Source organism: Schistocerca nitens, chromosome 2 (genome assembly GCF_023898315.1).
Source record: "Schistocerca nitens isolate TAMUIC-IGC-003100 chromosome 2, iqSchNite1.1, whole genome shotgun sequence".
In the NCBI taxonomy this organism is placed as follows: domain Eukaryota; kingdom Metazoa; phylum Arthropoda; class Insecta; order Orthoptera; family Acrididae; genus Schistocerca; species Schistocerca nitens.
Window position 1 is genome coordinate 906,434,276 of NC_064615.1, and position 17,024 is coordinate 906,451,299.

At 39.5% G+C, this 17,024-nt stretch overlaps 1 protein-coding gene across 1 annotated transcript in view; it reads left to right on the top strand.

Annotated features, from left to right (window-relative positions):
- The first annotated feature begins 632 nt into the window (after positions 1 to 632).
- Positions 633 to 17,024, top strand: part of LOC126235436 (bromodomain-containing protein 4-like) — an 89,928-nt gene continuing 73,536 nt past the window's right edge. The window contains exons 1-5 of the mRNA XM_049944160.1: positions 633 to 665; positions 5,455 to 5,534; positions 11,752 to 12,198; positions 14,325 to 14,552; positions 16,473 to 16,700. Of these exons, the coding sequence (XP_049800117.1) occupies positions 633 to 665; positions 5,455 to 5,534; positions 11,752 to 12,198; positions 14,325 to 14,552; positions 16,473 to 16,700 (1,016 nt within the window). The remainder of the gene's footprint in view (positions 666 to 5,454; positions 5,535 to 11,751; positions 12,199 to 14,324; positions 14,553 to 16,472; positions 16,701 to 17,024) is intronic.

Here is a 17,024-nt window from a genome sequence, read left to right on the forward strand (position 1 = left end):
TGTCGAAATTTTAATGTTTGACATCAATGAGATAGGCGCGGGACAAAATAAATATGAATCAGCGACATTTCTACACTTATTTATTTCTGGTCCACTGTGGGAGGCTATTGTCGCTTCGTTAGCGCACCAATTTGGTCATGTCCGCAAAGTCCTTTTTCTCATTCATAGTGTTAGTTCGACGTATAAAGCACTAAAGTTAAAAATTTGACTTGGTTAGTTACATAAAATTTGAAGATAACTTTTCCTATCTTTAGCAAACAATCTCGTCCAGCATCTGATTGACGTGTCTGGTGTTTCAGATGGGCGGTTGAAGTACGAATATTTCAATCCTATCCCACAAGATCAGACAGTTTCCTGCAACTTTCCACAATAGTCTCGGGGAATGAAATGGAAGTTGTCTACGGTAAAGCTACTTGAAAAAGTTATAAACAATTCACGGGAAGTCACTAAACGATCGTAGCCCCTGTCAGCATGTGTAAATGTTAAACTCAGCGAAATTTCTGTGTCTATTTGATTTAATTATTCCGGTCCCTATAGAAGAGGCTATTTTATATAACTCTGGACATACTGTTTGCTTTTGTCCGCCAAGGAGTGTTTCTCATAAACAGTGGCTTGTGTCAGTGTATGAAGCAATGTCGCGAGCACTGAAACTGAAGTGTGGCTTGGTTAGTTCATGTGAAGTGGGATTGCCTGTTAAGTAATGATCAGGTTTCCTACCTTTACCATATAATCCTATTCAGTGCATGACCTTTTCCGTTGGCTCGAGTGGGCTGTTTCAATTTTTATATTTATTTTTTCCTAGTGAAATGGAAATTGAGGTAGATTTTGTGTTTGTTTTTACATTGCATTTCATGTTTCCTTGAAAAGCCTGCGAATTCTGTCGCTCAGATTGATGTCGTAGTCGTGTCCGTGCTGTTTCAATATGACACCACCAGCTTTCAGCATCTTTTGACAGAAATTTGTACCTGTTTCGACTAAATCGTTTTTGTGCCGCACCTAAAAAGAGCTGAATACATCTTTCCGAATTTGCAGTGTCTACTCAGTGGATATAATGTGGGGGCTTAGAGTGTTAGTGTTTAACGTATATCGATAACGATTTACATAAACTTTCAGCGGACTTGTCGTTCTTTTAATCCAGCCGAGAATCACGCGTTTTGCCGATTGTACAATGCGCTGGTTGTACGTAGGGAATTAGCGGCTGTGAATGATAACTTTCTGGGCTTGTCTGTCAAAATATCTGCCGCGATACACATGTAACAGTAAGGAGCGACCTGGACTGGTGTCTGCAGTGAGTCAGTATGTCTCTTACTGTATCAGCACCAGTCTTAAGTTTGAGATAATAGTGGCTTTTACACTGTACTCATATCCTGATGGATCTTCGCGCACCTAATCACATTGGTTTCCGCTGTCATCCATATAAGTTTCTGTGCTATTTCTAAAGTTGAAGACTTGCTACTCTCCCTCCAAAGTTGCTGCAAATTGTTGGCCCTTTTAGGTCCCAGAGTGCTTAGATCCATTTGAACCATTTTTTGTTAAGGATTAACCATAACCAAATTCCCAGGTACCGTAACCTCACTGATTAATGGTGTGCTGCTTAGCGATAAGCCGAGTTGTTTTTTCCAGTTTGCGCTCGATATTTAGACAACGGACTCAGCTGTCTCCGTATGTTGCGAGTTGTGCTGCCAAGACTACAACCATTTCTCATCGCTGTTCATAGATAAGTTAGGCGTCCATTACGATCTGTGATGCTTTTTTTTGTTTTTTTGACATCCGTACTAATATTCCGTGAAACGAGCCCTCTCTTAGCGCTTTCCAGCTTCGGTGGGTGTGAGTTTGCTTAGGTTTTCCGACTCAACTGTCGCCGAACACTGCCGCTGGTATAATTCTGAAACGAAATACGGTGAGGCCTGTCTAGGGGTGCAAACGCCAAGTTTATGGCACAACGTAATTAAGGAGCCTATCAATATAAAGATTGAAAACCTAATGAACAGGGATGCTGGTTTCAATTTTGAAAGAGCGTGTGGCGTAGCGTTGTGGATTGACGCTTGAGAAATGTAGGATTGTCAGTGGCTGTTGCTGCCGTGTCAAACGCTTTCTCACGCTCTGGACAGTGACACCTGTCGTTCCCTGCTGGCTGAATGATGCTGCCCTAAAATTACATGTACACACAGCAGATCGTCTAATCTGCACTCGTGCATGGGAATTAATGCAGACCGTTGCCAAATACCTGTTAATGTGAAATTTTGTAGAGCCTTTTAGAGTAATTATACTTAAATATTGTACGGATTTTATATTTGACGTAGTTTCAGAAATAGTGAAAATTACTAAAACTAACTGAAATTCATAACTTCGCATTACAGTCAACATTCAGACGCTAATTTGTTTTTGTAATTACATCAGAGGATGTCTTAAACTGAGTAAGTTGTCGCCACAAAGTTAATGAAACGATGTTTTAAAAGTATAAATTACGAAGTAGTCTCGGCTTTCAAAAGTATTAATTTTTTTATTTTGTTTATTATTATTTTGATGTGATATAACGTTTGAGGGAATGAATAGGACATGTATGTAAAGCAGGGCCGGCCGGAGTGGCTGAGCGGTTCTAGGCGCTACAGTCTGGAACCGCGCGACCGCTACGGCCGCAGGTTCGAATCCTGCCTCGGGCGTGGATGTGTGTGCTGTCCTTAGGTTAGTTAGGTTTAAGTAGTTCTAAGTTCTAGGGGACTGATGACCTCAGAAGTTAAGTCCCATAGTGCTCAGAGCCATTTGAACCATTTTTTTGTACAGCAGGAATTGTTGAAACCGTGAATAACAGTTGTGAGTAAGGGTGAGAATCTGATTTGTGCAGTCTTGATATGAATCTTATACACGGGAGGGGAAAGTGAATTGTAAAGCAGCCAGTTTTCACCGTTGTAGAAAACCTCTGTCACAGTATTTAAGATACCGTCGTATGAAATTTTTATAGCACTGTCTGATTTAACGAATTGGTGAGATTTATTTATTTTTTAAGGACAAATGGCAAATATTTCGTGCACATGCCAAAGTCAGTATTCCAATATTAAAAGCGACATACTGCAACCACGAACAGTGTGGAATAGTATATATACAAAGAACTATAAAATGCATTTGTATTTTAGAAACTCATTTCTTTATTTGACCTTTGAGTCTGCTGCTAAATAGCTCACGGTGGTCATGAGTCAGTAAGAAGCTGACTGTTAAGACTCCGTGCATCGTCAGACGCCTTTTACATTTCTCGCAATATCTTGTTAACGAATAACCAAGCAATCGTGAGTGTTGAGTTAAAAAGAAAAGTGCGTCCTTGGTTTGGATGAAATGAGATAACGGTATGGACGAGGTCGCTCTCCGAGAAAATGGCTCTGAGCACTGTGGGACTTAACATGTGAGGTCATCAGTCCCCTAGAACTTAGAACTACTTAAACCTAACTAACCTAAGGACATCACACACGAGTTATATGTATAGTGCGAAAAGTTTGAGGTCATCCACATGAGCACTAAAACGAATCTGTTAAATTTGGGTTATACGACACATCGCACAAGTGTAAAGGCTGTCTACTCAGCCAAATAGTCAGGGATTAAAATTACAAGCTACTAGAATTGTAGCGATCACATAGATAATGTTGTGGGGCATTAGAACAAAAGACTGCGTTTTATTCCAAGAACACGTACACTATGCATCAGATCTACTAAAGAGGTTGGCCGCGCGGGACTAGCCTAGCGGTCTGATGCGCTGCAGTCATGGACTGTGCGGCTGGTCCCGGCGGAGGTTCGAGTCCTCCCCGGGGCAAGGATGTGTGCGTTTGCCCTTAGGATAATTTAGGTTAAGTAGTGTGTAGGCTTAGGGACTGATGACCTTAGCAGTTAAGTCGCATAAGATGTCACATACTCTTTTTTTTTTTTTGACATCACACACATCCATGCCCGAGGCAGGATTCGAAACTGCGACCGTAGCAGCGCAGTTCCGGACTGAATCGCCTAGAACCGCTCGGACACAGAAGCGCCTAGAACCGCTCGTCCAAAGCGTCCGGCTCCGAGAAAACCCTTAGAAATTTTATGAACCGTAGTTCCACTCGTTTGGCCTAGTGCCGCCGCCCATTTTGACGCCATTGAGAGCGGGGTTCGAGAGGAGAATGCTGAATTTCTTCAGCTGTCTACAAAAAAATTCAGCCGTGTAATTTCATACAAACTAATTGCTCTTCTTACTTACGTCTTCAACCATCAGTAGGGCTGGCAGTGGTTTGCCACGCTTCTTTGTAGGTGGTGCAGGTGGTATCGTCCATCATCTGGTTGATGTATTCCAAGTTCTTCTTCTCTAGACGCAACGTCTAGACGCCATGTCAGGCAGATTTCGTTTGTTTTTTATCCTTTTTTGTACTTGTGGAAAGCATATGACTGTGTTGTCTATCTGTACTGTGTGTTGCAACAATATTATCATGAGTCTGTCCCATTCACATATTGTACAAGGAAAAATGCTTAGCTATGTATCCTTATAGGTACTCTAACCACCTTTATCTTTTCTCTGGATCCACACCCGTGATATATGTTGGTGACAGCATAATGGTTGCACAGTTATTTTCAAATTCACACAACAGGGTTTTTATGTTCCAAAAATTCCCATTTAAGTTCCCTGGGTATATCTGTTAGATTTTTAAATGAACTATCCCATCATTTGTCACATTTTCAAATGTGCTATTCCATCCTTTTACGATCCTTGCAACGTGCTGTGAATTCTTCAGTGCAAGTTTGACAGTGACTGCCATCACTGGATCATAATCTGGAATTGTTCACTCTAGCATTTTGTATGTCATTTCATTAAGAGATGCACTGCACTTCCCCAGAACCCTGCCAACAAAACCAGAAGTCCTCCATTCACCCTCCCTAGTACTGTTTTTAAGGACGTGTCTGATTTCATACCTGTTGTTGACATTATACAATGTGACCTGTTCAAAATATTTACCGCTAAATTTGTAATTGGATAGTACCTGGCTCTTTCTCTTGTGTATAGACATTATTTTGCGTTCATTCACATTTAAAGGCAGCTGCCATTCAGTGAGCCTAGGCAGAAATTATGTCCAAGTCTTCCTGAATTTCTGTACAGATTTCCAATTTCGTCAGAATTTGTGCAATTCTCAGCAATTGCTTCACGATTAGAATTCAGTGTTCGGGCTGCAGCTCTTGCACACGTATCCCAGAACTGTTCCCTGTGGCATGATGACCATACTTCTTATTTGCTTTACTAATCCATTGTTTTGTGAATCCTGACACCTTGGGAAAAGTCTTTTGGTCTGTACACAGCTGTCATGATACTTACAGGTATCAGTATTGTTGTGTTGAGCAGTATAGCAAGAAATTTTTAATATTAATGTTAGCATACTTGAAAATTATTTCCTAAAGTGTCCTAGTTTTTGCAAGGAGCTAATTTTGTACATTTTGTTGCAGATATTTCTGATGGATCACCCGAAGCCACGTCAGCAGCAGCAGAGCAATTGTGAGCAGGTGCAGCAGAATACACAGCCACGGTGAGTACACGTCATGTCGCTTTGAGCTCTCCTTCGTCTCAAATATGTGACATTGCTGGTCGTATTAAGATGCATTAAATAATGGCAAGTGTGTAGGATTGTTCAGTAATTGCACAACAAGAGAGGAATCTCTGACAGGTTAATGATTGTTTCTTGTGCTGTGAACCACGCATGTCTCCTGAAGTATGATACCATTATAAAGTTTTTCCACGCTAAGGAACAGAAGCCCTAACATCTTTACAATTTGCAACAATACATGCTTCACAGGTGCATCATTCTGATGTAAGCTGCAAAAATTTGTAATGCTTCTTTATATCTTTCCTTTATCCATGTGGAGATAGTTTTGTCATTGAGAAATAGCATGCATGGCAGTTTGCCTTGCACATGGGATTTTTAACCCATTTCATGAATTGATTTTGGTGACTGAATAATTTGTGCATTCATTATTTCCCATGTAAAACATTTAGTACAAAATAAGATAAAACTTGTCAAGTCTGGTTAAAATAGACCCTACATTTAAGTTTTATCTATTTACATTTCCCATGTAGTTTATATGAGAGTGATCCCTTTCCTGGCTATTGTTATGTGACAAAAATGTAACATATTTCGCACATACATCAAGTACAATCTTTATTTAGTGATGTTCATGAACAACAAATTTGTGTTCGAATGTTTTAGGTTGTGACGTAATGTTAGTGAAAAGCTTAAACTATCTTAAATTTTATTCAGACATGACAATGGTGTTGTCCAATTTTAAAAAATATAATAGGATACGTATATCACTGTTTTTATGGTTTCATCTGTATCTGTACTTTTTCATCATAGTATACAAGATGTTTAGTAGACATATAAATACATGAGTGAAAGTTCTTGAAAGCTGCAGTTTCATGTCATGTTTATATTACTCAGTGTAGGTGTCCCTATGGCTGTGCATTCTCATGAAAGTTGTGAACTCACTGCAAAGATCAATCTCAAAATCTGAGCGAGACAATGAAATTGACAAAACTGAAAGTAGGTCAAAACGTAAGATTTTTTTATCACTGGTTTTGGAAGATAGATAGCCTCTGGACTACCAGTAATACTTTCTTTTGTCATTCGAGGTAACACCTACCATACATCTAAAGTGTAAAAGTTAATGGGGCAAAACTGAATTTAATTTGATCTTTCAAACCCTCAGTGATTTTTATCCAATGTACTGTTTCAGTGCCTGTGTTTAGTTTCTGTTTGTTCCCCCATCCCCAGTTTTTCAGTCTACATAGTGATCTTTTCCGTACTGGTTGATAGTCCATTTTTATTTTGGGCATTCTATTTTCCTCCATTCTTGTGATATGACCTCTCCTTATTTCTATACTGCTTGATGTGTTCATTTATGCTTTTCCTAGTTCTTGTGTGCTTATGGCATCCCTTATCATATCATACCTTCTTAGAAACCTCATTTCTGCAGTTTAATTCAATTGGATAGAAAAAAAATCTTCTCAGCAAGTAGGAGCATAACACACACGCACAGACACACACACACACACACACACACACACACACACACACACAAAAGAAAGTTCATAGTTAGGCAAGCATTCGGAGCCAGTGGCCTTCAGGCAGAAGGGTTGAAGGGGAAGAGGTCTAGGAAAAGGGTCTTTCCTTGTCATCCCATCCAGTAAGTCTCCCCTGACCCAGGGTTCTGGGTGACTTTGCCAAAATCTGCCCTTTTTCCTAGACCTCTCCAGTCATTTTCCTTCACCCCTCTTCCTTCCTCTTCAACCCTTCTGCCTGAGGAAGGAGCCACTGGCTCCGAAGACTTGCCTAATCACAACTTTCTCTTGTGTGTGTGTTCTGCTGCCGCTTGGTGAGTAGATGTTTTATCCATCCAATTAAATTATTTTGTCAAATACTGATTGTTCTCATTTCCATTGTTTGTATTGTTCGTTCATTTCCAGTGTTACTTTCCAAGTCTCAGTGCTATAAAGTGAAAATGGTATTGACATTGTTTTGTGGAACTTTGTTAGGGTTTCTTGCCTTGGTTTTTTATTCAGTGGTCTATATGTGGGCTCATTAATGTATCTGAGCATAAGGAGATGCTATTCACAAAGAAGACGAATTCATTCACACTCTATTTTCTGGTTTTTTATTTATTATAAGTTTACTTGGGCCTAGGCCTTGATCATTGTAGCCATGATATTTGTTTTTTTAAGCGAAGTTGTTAAGTCGAAGCTCTTGGCAGTTAATATTTAATTTACACTCCCTATTAAAAAGAGTGAAGTACCCAACATACATGGTCAGATGACTGTTTAACTTCATACAAGCACACACTATTGATGGGTATCCAAATGATTAGAGTTGCAATTCTGTGCCAGGTAGAATGGCAATCAGAATGCATTAATGTTCTTGTTTAGTATTGTTACCAGGCCTGCTAGGGTTTGCCCATATAAGTGGTATGAACAGCAAGAGGGATCACTGTGGAGGACATGGAGGGGCTGTGTTCTTTTGTGAGGCACTGATATGTGGTCATGTGTGTGTCAGTTGAGTTTGCATGAATGTGTGTCAGCAGTCTTTTTGTTGTGTGGACCTGCAACTCACCATCTCCACTATATTGGGAGTAGCGATGTACCCTCTTCTGAAAGAAAATATCACATGTGGTCATGTGGGTGTCAGTTGAGTTTGTGTGAATGTGTGTCAGCAGTCTTTTTGTTGTGTACACCTGCAGCTCACCATCTCCACTATATGGTGAGTAGCAATGTACCCTTTTCTAAAAGAAAATATCTCTTGGACAAGATCACTTATGAAGGAAATGTGATTCCTTCACACTTTTAGGCTGTAATCAGAATGATTAGTAAAGCTGTAAATGAAACAAGCTGGCTTTCTCCTCCCACCCCCCACCCTCCCCCCTCCTCCTCCAAAAACACTTACACCAGAAGCCAATGTTTGGGACAACTGACATGATTGAGATCAGCTTCAAGAGATTGTGACAACTCTTCTCATTATAGTTCCAGGATATATTAGGTTATGAAAGAGGAATATCCATGGAGTGAGCATTCAGATGCATGAAAACAGAATATTTGTCACCAGCACAAATATTACCCCAAGAGTCAGATGGCTACGGTATGACATAAGGTTTACCCAGAAGATTCTGAGTGTAGTTGCAATGCAAGTATAGCCATATTCCATTCAGTAGTGTTGTGGGCTTGGTACACACAATCCATAAACATTTTAACAATTTCCATTCAATACCTGGAATGAACTTTGCTTCAAGAAAGGAAGAGAGATTCGCTTGTGTGTGACAAATGTCACATCTCAATATTATTTTTTTCTTCTTCTTTTTTTTAAGAGGAAAGAATAGATAGTCACTGCTATTTTTTAGGTTTGGTGCTATACTTTATCTCATTGCTGAGTCTCTCTTTTAATATCATGCTGGGATAGCATTGCAAAATGACTTATTAGAATGCCAATGTGAAAATATCACACATCCTCAAATTTGGAAAAACAGCAGATCAATGATTAATTTTTTGGATGATATTATTCTCTTCTGTGTATTCTCTGTTGATATGTAATGAAACCAGAATATTAATAACACACATTATTTTGCATATCAAAGGTACTACTAGTACTGTGCACATCAAAGATACTACTAGTACTGTTTTCTGCCAGGAGTACTTTAAAATAAATATAATTTCTTGGAGAACTATGTAATCCACAGGAAATGACTGAGGCTGTTGTATGTGAATACAGTAGAGCGTCGATTATCCGAAGTAATTGGGGGACATGGGTGTTCGGAAAACTGGTTTGTTCGGATAATTGAACTGTACATGTTTATTTGCCAAAAAGAAGTACTGTACAGTAAATTTATTCATAAAAACAGGCATCTCTTTTAGTATTACAAAGTAACATACAAAGGCAACTTCAGTAGGAATATATAGTATGTGGCACAGTTTATTAAACAAAAATATGTACATATTACAATCACATTTTGCATGAACGATACACACAGTATACAAAATTAACGTTTAAAAAAGTCCATTATTTTGGTCTGTCTAAGCAAGCCTACACGCTTACGAGCAGCTAAGTCACGTACTTTTTTCATTATAGATATCTGAAACTGGTCATTTTCATCTTGGGCTTCAAACCATTGCAAGGCAGTATCTAAACAAGTGAAGGCCTCAGAAGCTGTTGGTATACTTTCATCTTCACTTTCTGGAGCACTGATTGATGAGATGCTGGCAGCGTCATCTTTATCAGTGATGACGTTTACAATCTCGCTGTCCTGCATGATTTGGTGTCCTGACTTTGAAAAAATCAGCTGCTGAAGAATCAGCCGACAGTTTTTCTCCCTGTATTGTAAGCACACGAGTGCCATGTCTTGACTTGAAGCGTTTTAACCAGCCTGTGCTCACTTTAAAGTTCGAAGGCCCTCCAAGTTTTTCGTTAAACTGCATTGCCTTCTCACACATTATGGGACCTGAGATAGGTTCTCCTTCCGATCTCTTTTGTGTAAACCACTTGTAAACAGCATCATCTAGATCTGTGTTAGTGGCGAGTTTTAAGGCTTGTTGATCCATCAGTAGAATCAGGCATAGCTATAAAATTTGCTATGCTCGTCTTTTATTTTTTTATATCCGTAATTGTCGACTTCCCCACCTTGTACTCATTGGATAAAGTGGTTGCAGATTCACCTTCTTCTAACCTTATAATAATCTCGTACTTGTCCCTCATAGAAAGGACAACACGTTTTCGTTTAAGCATTTTGTATCATCAATTTCACTTCTTCACGCAGCAGCACATAAGTGGTCATGTGACTGTCTGCACCGTGAGAACCTCTTCTTGGGGGCGTGCAATCCTTCACACTGCGTGGAGCATCACGCCTCAACTCTAGGCTGGCACAGCTATTGCTGTGAACAGCTTTGATACTGCCGCTACTTCTACTGCCAGTGCCAAGCCGACAGAAGTGTGCTGATTGTTGAAACACAGCGACTGGCGGCTTGGCCGGTCAGCAGCGCCTTGTGAAGGCCCCATTAGAAGCAATGTTCAGCCAGCGGAGGCCCAGTGCGGCGACTACTGTGGGTAACTTGGTTTGGGAGTGAGGGGGATGATGGACGGTAGGGTAGGAGAGTAACAGGTGCGAGCTAGTACACAGTTCGGTTAAGCGGTCGTTCAGTTGACCGACGTTCGGATAATCGACGCTCTACTGTACCTTCATCAAGAGACAGACAGGCAGCACACCCCCATATCCCCCATACTATCACATTTATGTAGCTGCTGACTTAGGAATGTATGACCACGCAGTTACATACATTATCCCTATTCTATCAAACTTGTCTCGTTTCCCTTGTTTGTAACATGGTGAAGAACTCGTTTCTTTAACTATTGTCATTTTTAGGTGTTACACTTGTATTTGGCATGTTTTATCAGCAAAAAAGACAATGTTTTGATGACATTTCACATCATTAGGTTTGATTTTGACAGCATGCACAGCACATTGTGTTCATCCTGTATAAGGGGTGCCTCTCCTAAGACTTGTCAGTCACATCCTCTCTTGTGTTTTGGCAGATATGTGTAATTCCAGTTTTGTAATGGGTAGATGCAGTCATCCCAAGCAGATACTATTCGCCATTGTGTTTTACATTACAAACAAAATGATTTTTAAAGGACTTAATGTGGCTCTTCAATAGAATGGTCCCAAACTAGCCTAGTGCAATGTTTATTTTATCATGTTTGTTAATAGGGACAGTAAAACAGTACCCTGGCAATGAGGGAGTAGTACTGCTGCATGGTGTTAGCAGGGCAGAGCTGGATGTGATTCACTGCTTGTGTACTGGTTATTCTTCCTATTTTACTGTCACTGTTAATAAATACTGAAAAAAATGAACATCACACTAAACTAATTGTTGACTTCTCCATCCAATGGTTGTGTGAAATTCTGCTTTCAACTTCATTTCAATTGTAACACAAACAGACTACTGTCTTCTGTGGACATTGAGTGTTGCAATCAAAGATGTGATGAGCAGTATTTTTTTTGGGCTGACTCCACAACACAAGGCAAAAAAGAAATTGCAAATATCTGCCAAAACATCAGAGAAGATGTGCGTGATGACTCTTAAGGAGAGACATCTGGTATATCACTACTCTGTGGTTTGGGCTACGAACATTTATAATGTCTACCTTAATTTCAATGACATTTTCATGTCGTAATGAGAACACCTTAAGTAATGCCTTATAATGTCAACAGGAGAACATCTGATGCACTGGAGGGGCGGCAAGTAGCAGCACCTGTGAGCCCAGATACATCTGGTGGCGAGGGTCAGTTCAACCCAGTAGTGCCATTGCAGGCACCACCGGCGATGTCTGAAACCTCCCCGCAGGTAGACATTCCGCATTCAAGACCGCCACCATTACAAACCACAAAAGTACCCCACGTTGTGCTCCAGCCACAGAAAGACCAGCGGCATGGCACATTGCAACTGTCTCCTGAAGAGTGGCCGACACCCGGAGAGGTGCAGATACGAGGCCGCCACCGCCGTTCACGAGAGCGCCACTGCCGTTCACGAGAGAATCGCAACTCACCACAGCAGCAGTGGTCAGCTACGACATCTCCCAGAACAGTGCAGCACCACAACAAGGACTCCTCTGTGCTCTGCACACAACGGGACACACCTGATAAGCCAGAGCACCACACGTGAGTACACCAGCTTCCAATCAAGCCTTGTGTACACACATCTCACTTTTTTCAGAAATTTTGCTATATATGTTTTTGAGCTATTAATTAACAAAATAAGAAAAAGAAACTCAAACTTGCTGGACATATCTGCTGACATGTCTATCGTTACATCTTCAGTAAATTTTTCATTGCATATTACATAAAATAATTTGTAAAATATCATTTCCATTGACAAATAAAATGATTTCATGCACCGATTAAAAATATTTAGTACTGGCAGTAACATTCTACCGAGAACAGTAGCCAGTCTCTACGTGCTGACTCCACTTTTGATACTGTTAGTTATCCTGTATACCATCACTAAGTGCTCAGACAAGAGAAATCTCTTCTATATTCACATTTTTTTTTTTTTCTGGAGGCGTAAGGACATGATCAATCACCTGTAGCTGCAGCCTATCTTCATGATAAATGTCTACTATACACACAATATAACTTGATATTTTTTTGCATGGGATGCTGGAAGCATAACGACAGTGATTTTTTTATTGGGGGTCGGGGTGGGAGGGGGGGTTGACGAGCCCTACCTTATCGAAGTTCACTGTACTCAACAATGCATTCACAATAGCTGCTACAATGGTGTGTTACTGAGGGAGCTGTATTGTTTCCTAGCTAAATTTGGCAACGGGTAGAAAACAATGTGTATTTACTGAGGTCGTCTGTCTTGCAACGATTCCTCCACTCCCAGTAATACCATTTTCGTCATATAGTATAGCACAAGTGTCCCCTCAAAAATCCCTCTCTTTCTCAATGTTTTCTAGTTAAGTTCATGCTATGCCTTGGTTTTACACATGCCCATCATGTATATTCAACTGAGCAACACAGAAGCTTCACTACTCAACACAATGTGTGGACAGTTGGATAGAGTAACTCTGCAATGTCTCAACAAACAAAGGGAGGTGTTCCACTTTTGCAGATGTACGTGCTGTTTGATGGCCCATGGTCGAAAACAAACATAACGTGACAGTTCATTGCCTTTTTCTTTTTTCATACTGTCATTTAGAAATGTGATAACTGTTACAGGAGGTTAATTGGAATCAAGCAGGATTCAATTTTTGTTCATGCCACCAGTGTACCAAAAATTCATTACATCGTAAACATCCATCCCATAGCTTGTTATTTAACACACGATGCTGCATATATTCATAACTTTTTAGGTTACAAACACTGTATACAGGGAGATTTCAAGATGGTGTTACAAATATTTAGGGACTATGGATGAAGGTAAATGTTAGAATTTGTAGTAAAGGACCCTGGTCTGGAAACAACCCAGTTGAAAGTTATAAGAGAAAATTGTTCTGACATCTGTGACAGTGGACATCTTCTACTGTAAGCTCTCTGCTGCTTTGCACATTTTGGGAGGAGGTAGTACAGGCCAAAACAAGAAAAAACGTCCAGTGAAAATGGGGTCTAAAATGCATACCTTAACAGCTAAGAGCCAAGAAAGATAAACAAATGCTCATAGCCCTTTGGGGCCCACTCTTACTAGATTTGTTGTTTTTGTTTTGGTCCATACTACCTCCTACCAAAATTCAGGAAAGCAAAGAATTTGCAGTAGACGAAGCCCGCTGTCAGAGGTATCAGAACAATTTTCACCTACAGTTTTTGACTGGGTCTTTTTCATCATCCCTGAAAGTTTGTAACATCATCACAGAGTCACCCTGTATAATCTGTGAGAAAGTTTAACATCTATGATTTATGTTCGATTCTTATATTTCCAATGGCAACATTGTTATTGCAATTGCAGAAAACTCTTTTCCCAAATCTGTTAAACAAAACTCACAAATATATGCTATGTACTATGCTAAGTATTTGGGGAAAGAGGTTTTATTGTATGCAATGTAATTTCAGGAGACTGATGCTACATTTTTTAATAAAAACAAAGTATTAGGGTTGCTCAATAAGTAGTACCTGACTCTTTTCTCAGGACACATTTATTCTTAGCAGTTACAATTGGTAACAATATCAGTCAAATAGTATAGACCTTAAATAATTTTTTACTACAAATTTTAGGTTGACATTGACATATATCAGAAATGCAAGTGTGATGACTGAGATAAGTAATGAAAACTGTTATATTTTTACAGGGAAGTGAGTACCACAAATCAAGAGGATATTCATGCTGCCGATTCAACTGTAAAAACCTTAGAAGTACCATCAGATGCTAGCAACCAGAGGGTAGAACAAAATGAGGAGGGATGCAAAGAGGAGGGTATGCCGACTCAAACGTGCAGCACACCATCTACCCTGTGTGAAGAGCCTATTGACGCCTGCCCACAACCCAGCACTGGTCAACAGCAGATAGATTACATACCGTGAGTGACTATTACAGGCATTTCCTTCTTATTACACTGAAAAATTATTTGGGTAGAGTATGCACATACTTTTTGCACAATTAGTTACAAGTTGCAGAGTTTTGAAAATCTCTTTGAATTAATGCATTTTCCTTTGAGTGTTCTCACACTCATAGCACTCTTCCATTAGCTGTTACGCTTTTCACATAAGATTAGATATTGTGATTTTATATTCCAACCCTGTCCAGATGAACATGTATGTAGACTGATCTTTTAGGACTTTTGGGGAGAAAGATCTGAGAAAAATTAGATAATGGATACTGTGATTATTATATTCAAAAAATACCAGATGAACTCTTACGCAGAAAGGTAGAATTTATACTTATTGAAGTTCACTGTACTCAACAATGCATTCACAATAGCTGCTACAATGGTGTGTTACTGTGGGAGCTGTATTGTTTCCTAGCTAAATTTGGCAACGGGTAGAAAACAATGTGTATTTATTGAGGTCGTCTGTCTTGCAACGATTCCTCCACTCCCAGTAATACCATTTTCGTCATATAGTATAGCTCAAGTGTCCCCTCAAAAATCCCTCTCTTTCTCAATGTTTTCTAGTTAAGTTCATGCTATGCCTTGGTTTTACACATGCCCATCATGTATATTCAACTGAGCAACACAGAAGCTTCACTACTCAACACAATGTGTGGACAGTTGGATAGAGTAACTCTGCAATGTCTCAACAAACAAAGGGAGGTGTTCCACTTTTGCAGATGTACGTGCTGTTTGATGGCCCATGATCGAAAACAAACATAACATGACAGTTCATTGCCTTTTTCTTTTTTCATACTGTCATTTAGAAATGTGATAACTGTTACAGGAGGTTAATTGGAATCAAGCAGGATTCAATTTTTGTTCATGCCACCAGTGTACCAAAAATTCATTACATCGTAAACATCCATCCCATAGCTTGTTATTTAACACACGATGCTGCATATATTCATAACTTTTTAGGTTACAAACACTGTATACAGGGAGATTTCAAGATGGTGTTACAAATATTTAGGGACTATGGACGAAGTTAAATGTTAGAATTTGTAGTAAAGGACCCTTGTCTGGAAACAACCCAGTTGAAAGTTATAAGAGAAAATTGTTCTGACACCTGTGACTGTGGACATCTTCTACTGTAAGCTCTCTGCTGCTTTGCACATTTTGGGAGGAGGTAGTACAGGCCAAAACAAGAAAAAACGTCCAGTGAAAATGGGGTCTAAAATGCATACCTTAACAGCTAAGAGCCTAGAAAGATGAACAAATGCTCATAGCCCTTTGGGGCCCACTCTTACTAGATTTGTTGTTTTTGTTTTGGTCCATACTACCTCCTACCAAAATTCAGGAAAGCAAAGAATTTGCAGTAGACGAAGCCCGCTGTCAGAGGTATCAGAACAATTTTCACCTACAGTTTTTGACTGGGTCTTTTCCATCATCCCTGAAAGTTTGTAACATCATCACAGAGTCACCCTGTATAATCTGTGAGAAAGTTTAACATCTATGATTTATGTTCGATTCTTATATTTCCAATGGCAACATTGTTATTGCAATTGCAGAAAACTCTTTTCCCAAATCTGTTAAACAAAACTCACAAATATATGCTATGTACTATGCTAAGTATTTGGGGAAAGAGGTTTTATTGTATGCAATGTAATTTCAGGAGACTGATGCTACATTTTTTAATAAAAACAAAGTATTAGGGTTGCTCAATAAGTAGTACCTGACTCTTTTCTCAGGACACATTTATTCTTAGCAGTTACAATTGGTAACAATATCAGTCAAATAGTATAGACCTTAAATAATTTTTTACTACAAATTTTAGGTTGACATTGACATATATCAGAAATGCAAGTGTGATGACTGAGATAAGTAATGAAAACTGTTATATTTTTACAGGGAAGTGAGTACCACAAATCAAGAGGATATTCATGCTGCCGATTCAACTGTAAAAACCTTAGAAGTACCATCAGATGCTAGCAACCAGAGGGTAGAACAAAATGAGGAGGGATGCAAAGAGGAGGGTATGCCGACTCAAACGTGCAGCACACCATCTACCCTGTGTGAAGAGCCTATTGACGCCTGCCCACAACCCAGCACTGGTCAACAGCAGATAGATTACATACCGTGAGTGACTATTACGGGCATTTCCTTCTTATTACACTGAAAAATTATTTGGGTAGAGTATGCACATACTTTTTGCACAATTAGTTACAAGTTGCAGAGTTTTGAAAATCTCTTTGAATTAATGCATTTTCCTTTGAGTGTTCTCACACTCATAGCACTCTTCCATTAGCTGTTACGCTTTTCACATAAGATTAGATATTGTGATTTTATATTCCAACCCTGTCCAGATGAACATGTATGTAGACTGATCTTTTAGGACTTTTGGGGAGAAAGATCTGAGAAAAATTAGATAATGGATACTGTGATTATTATATTCAAAAAATA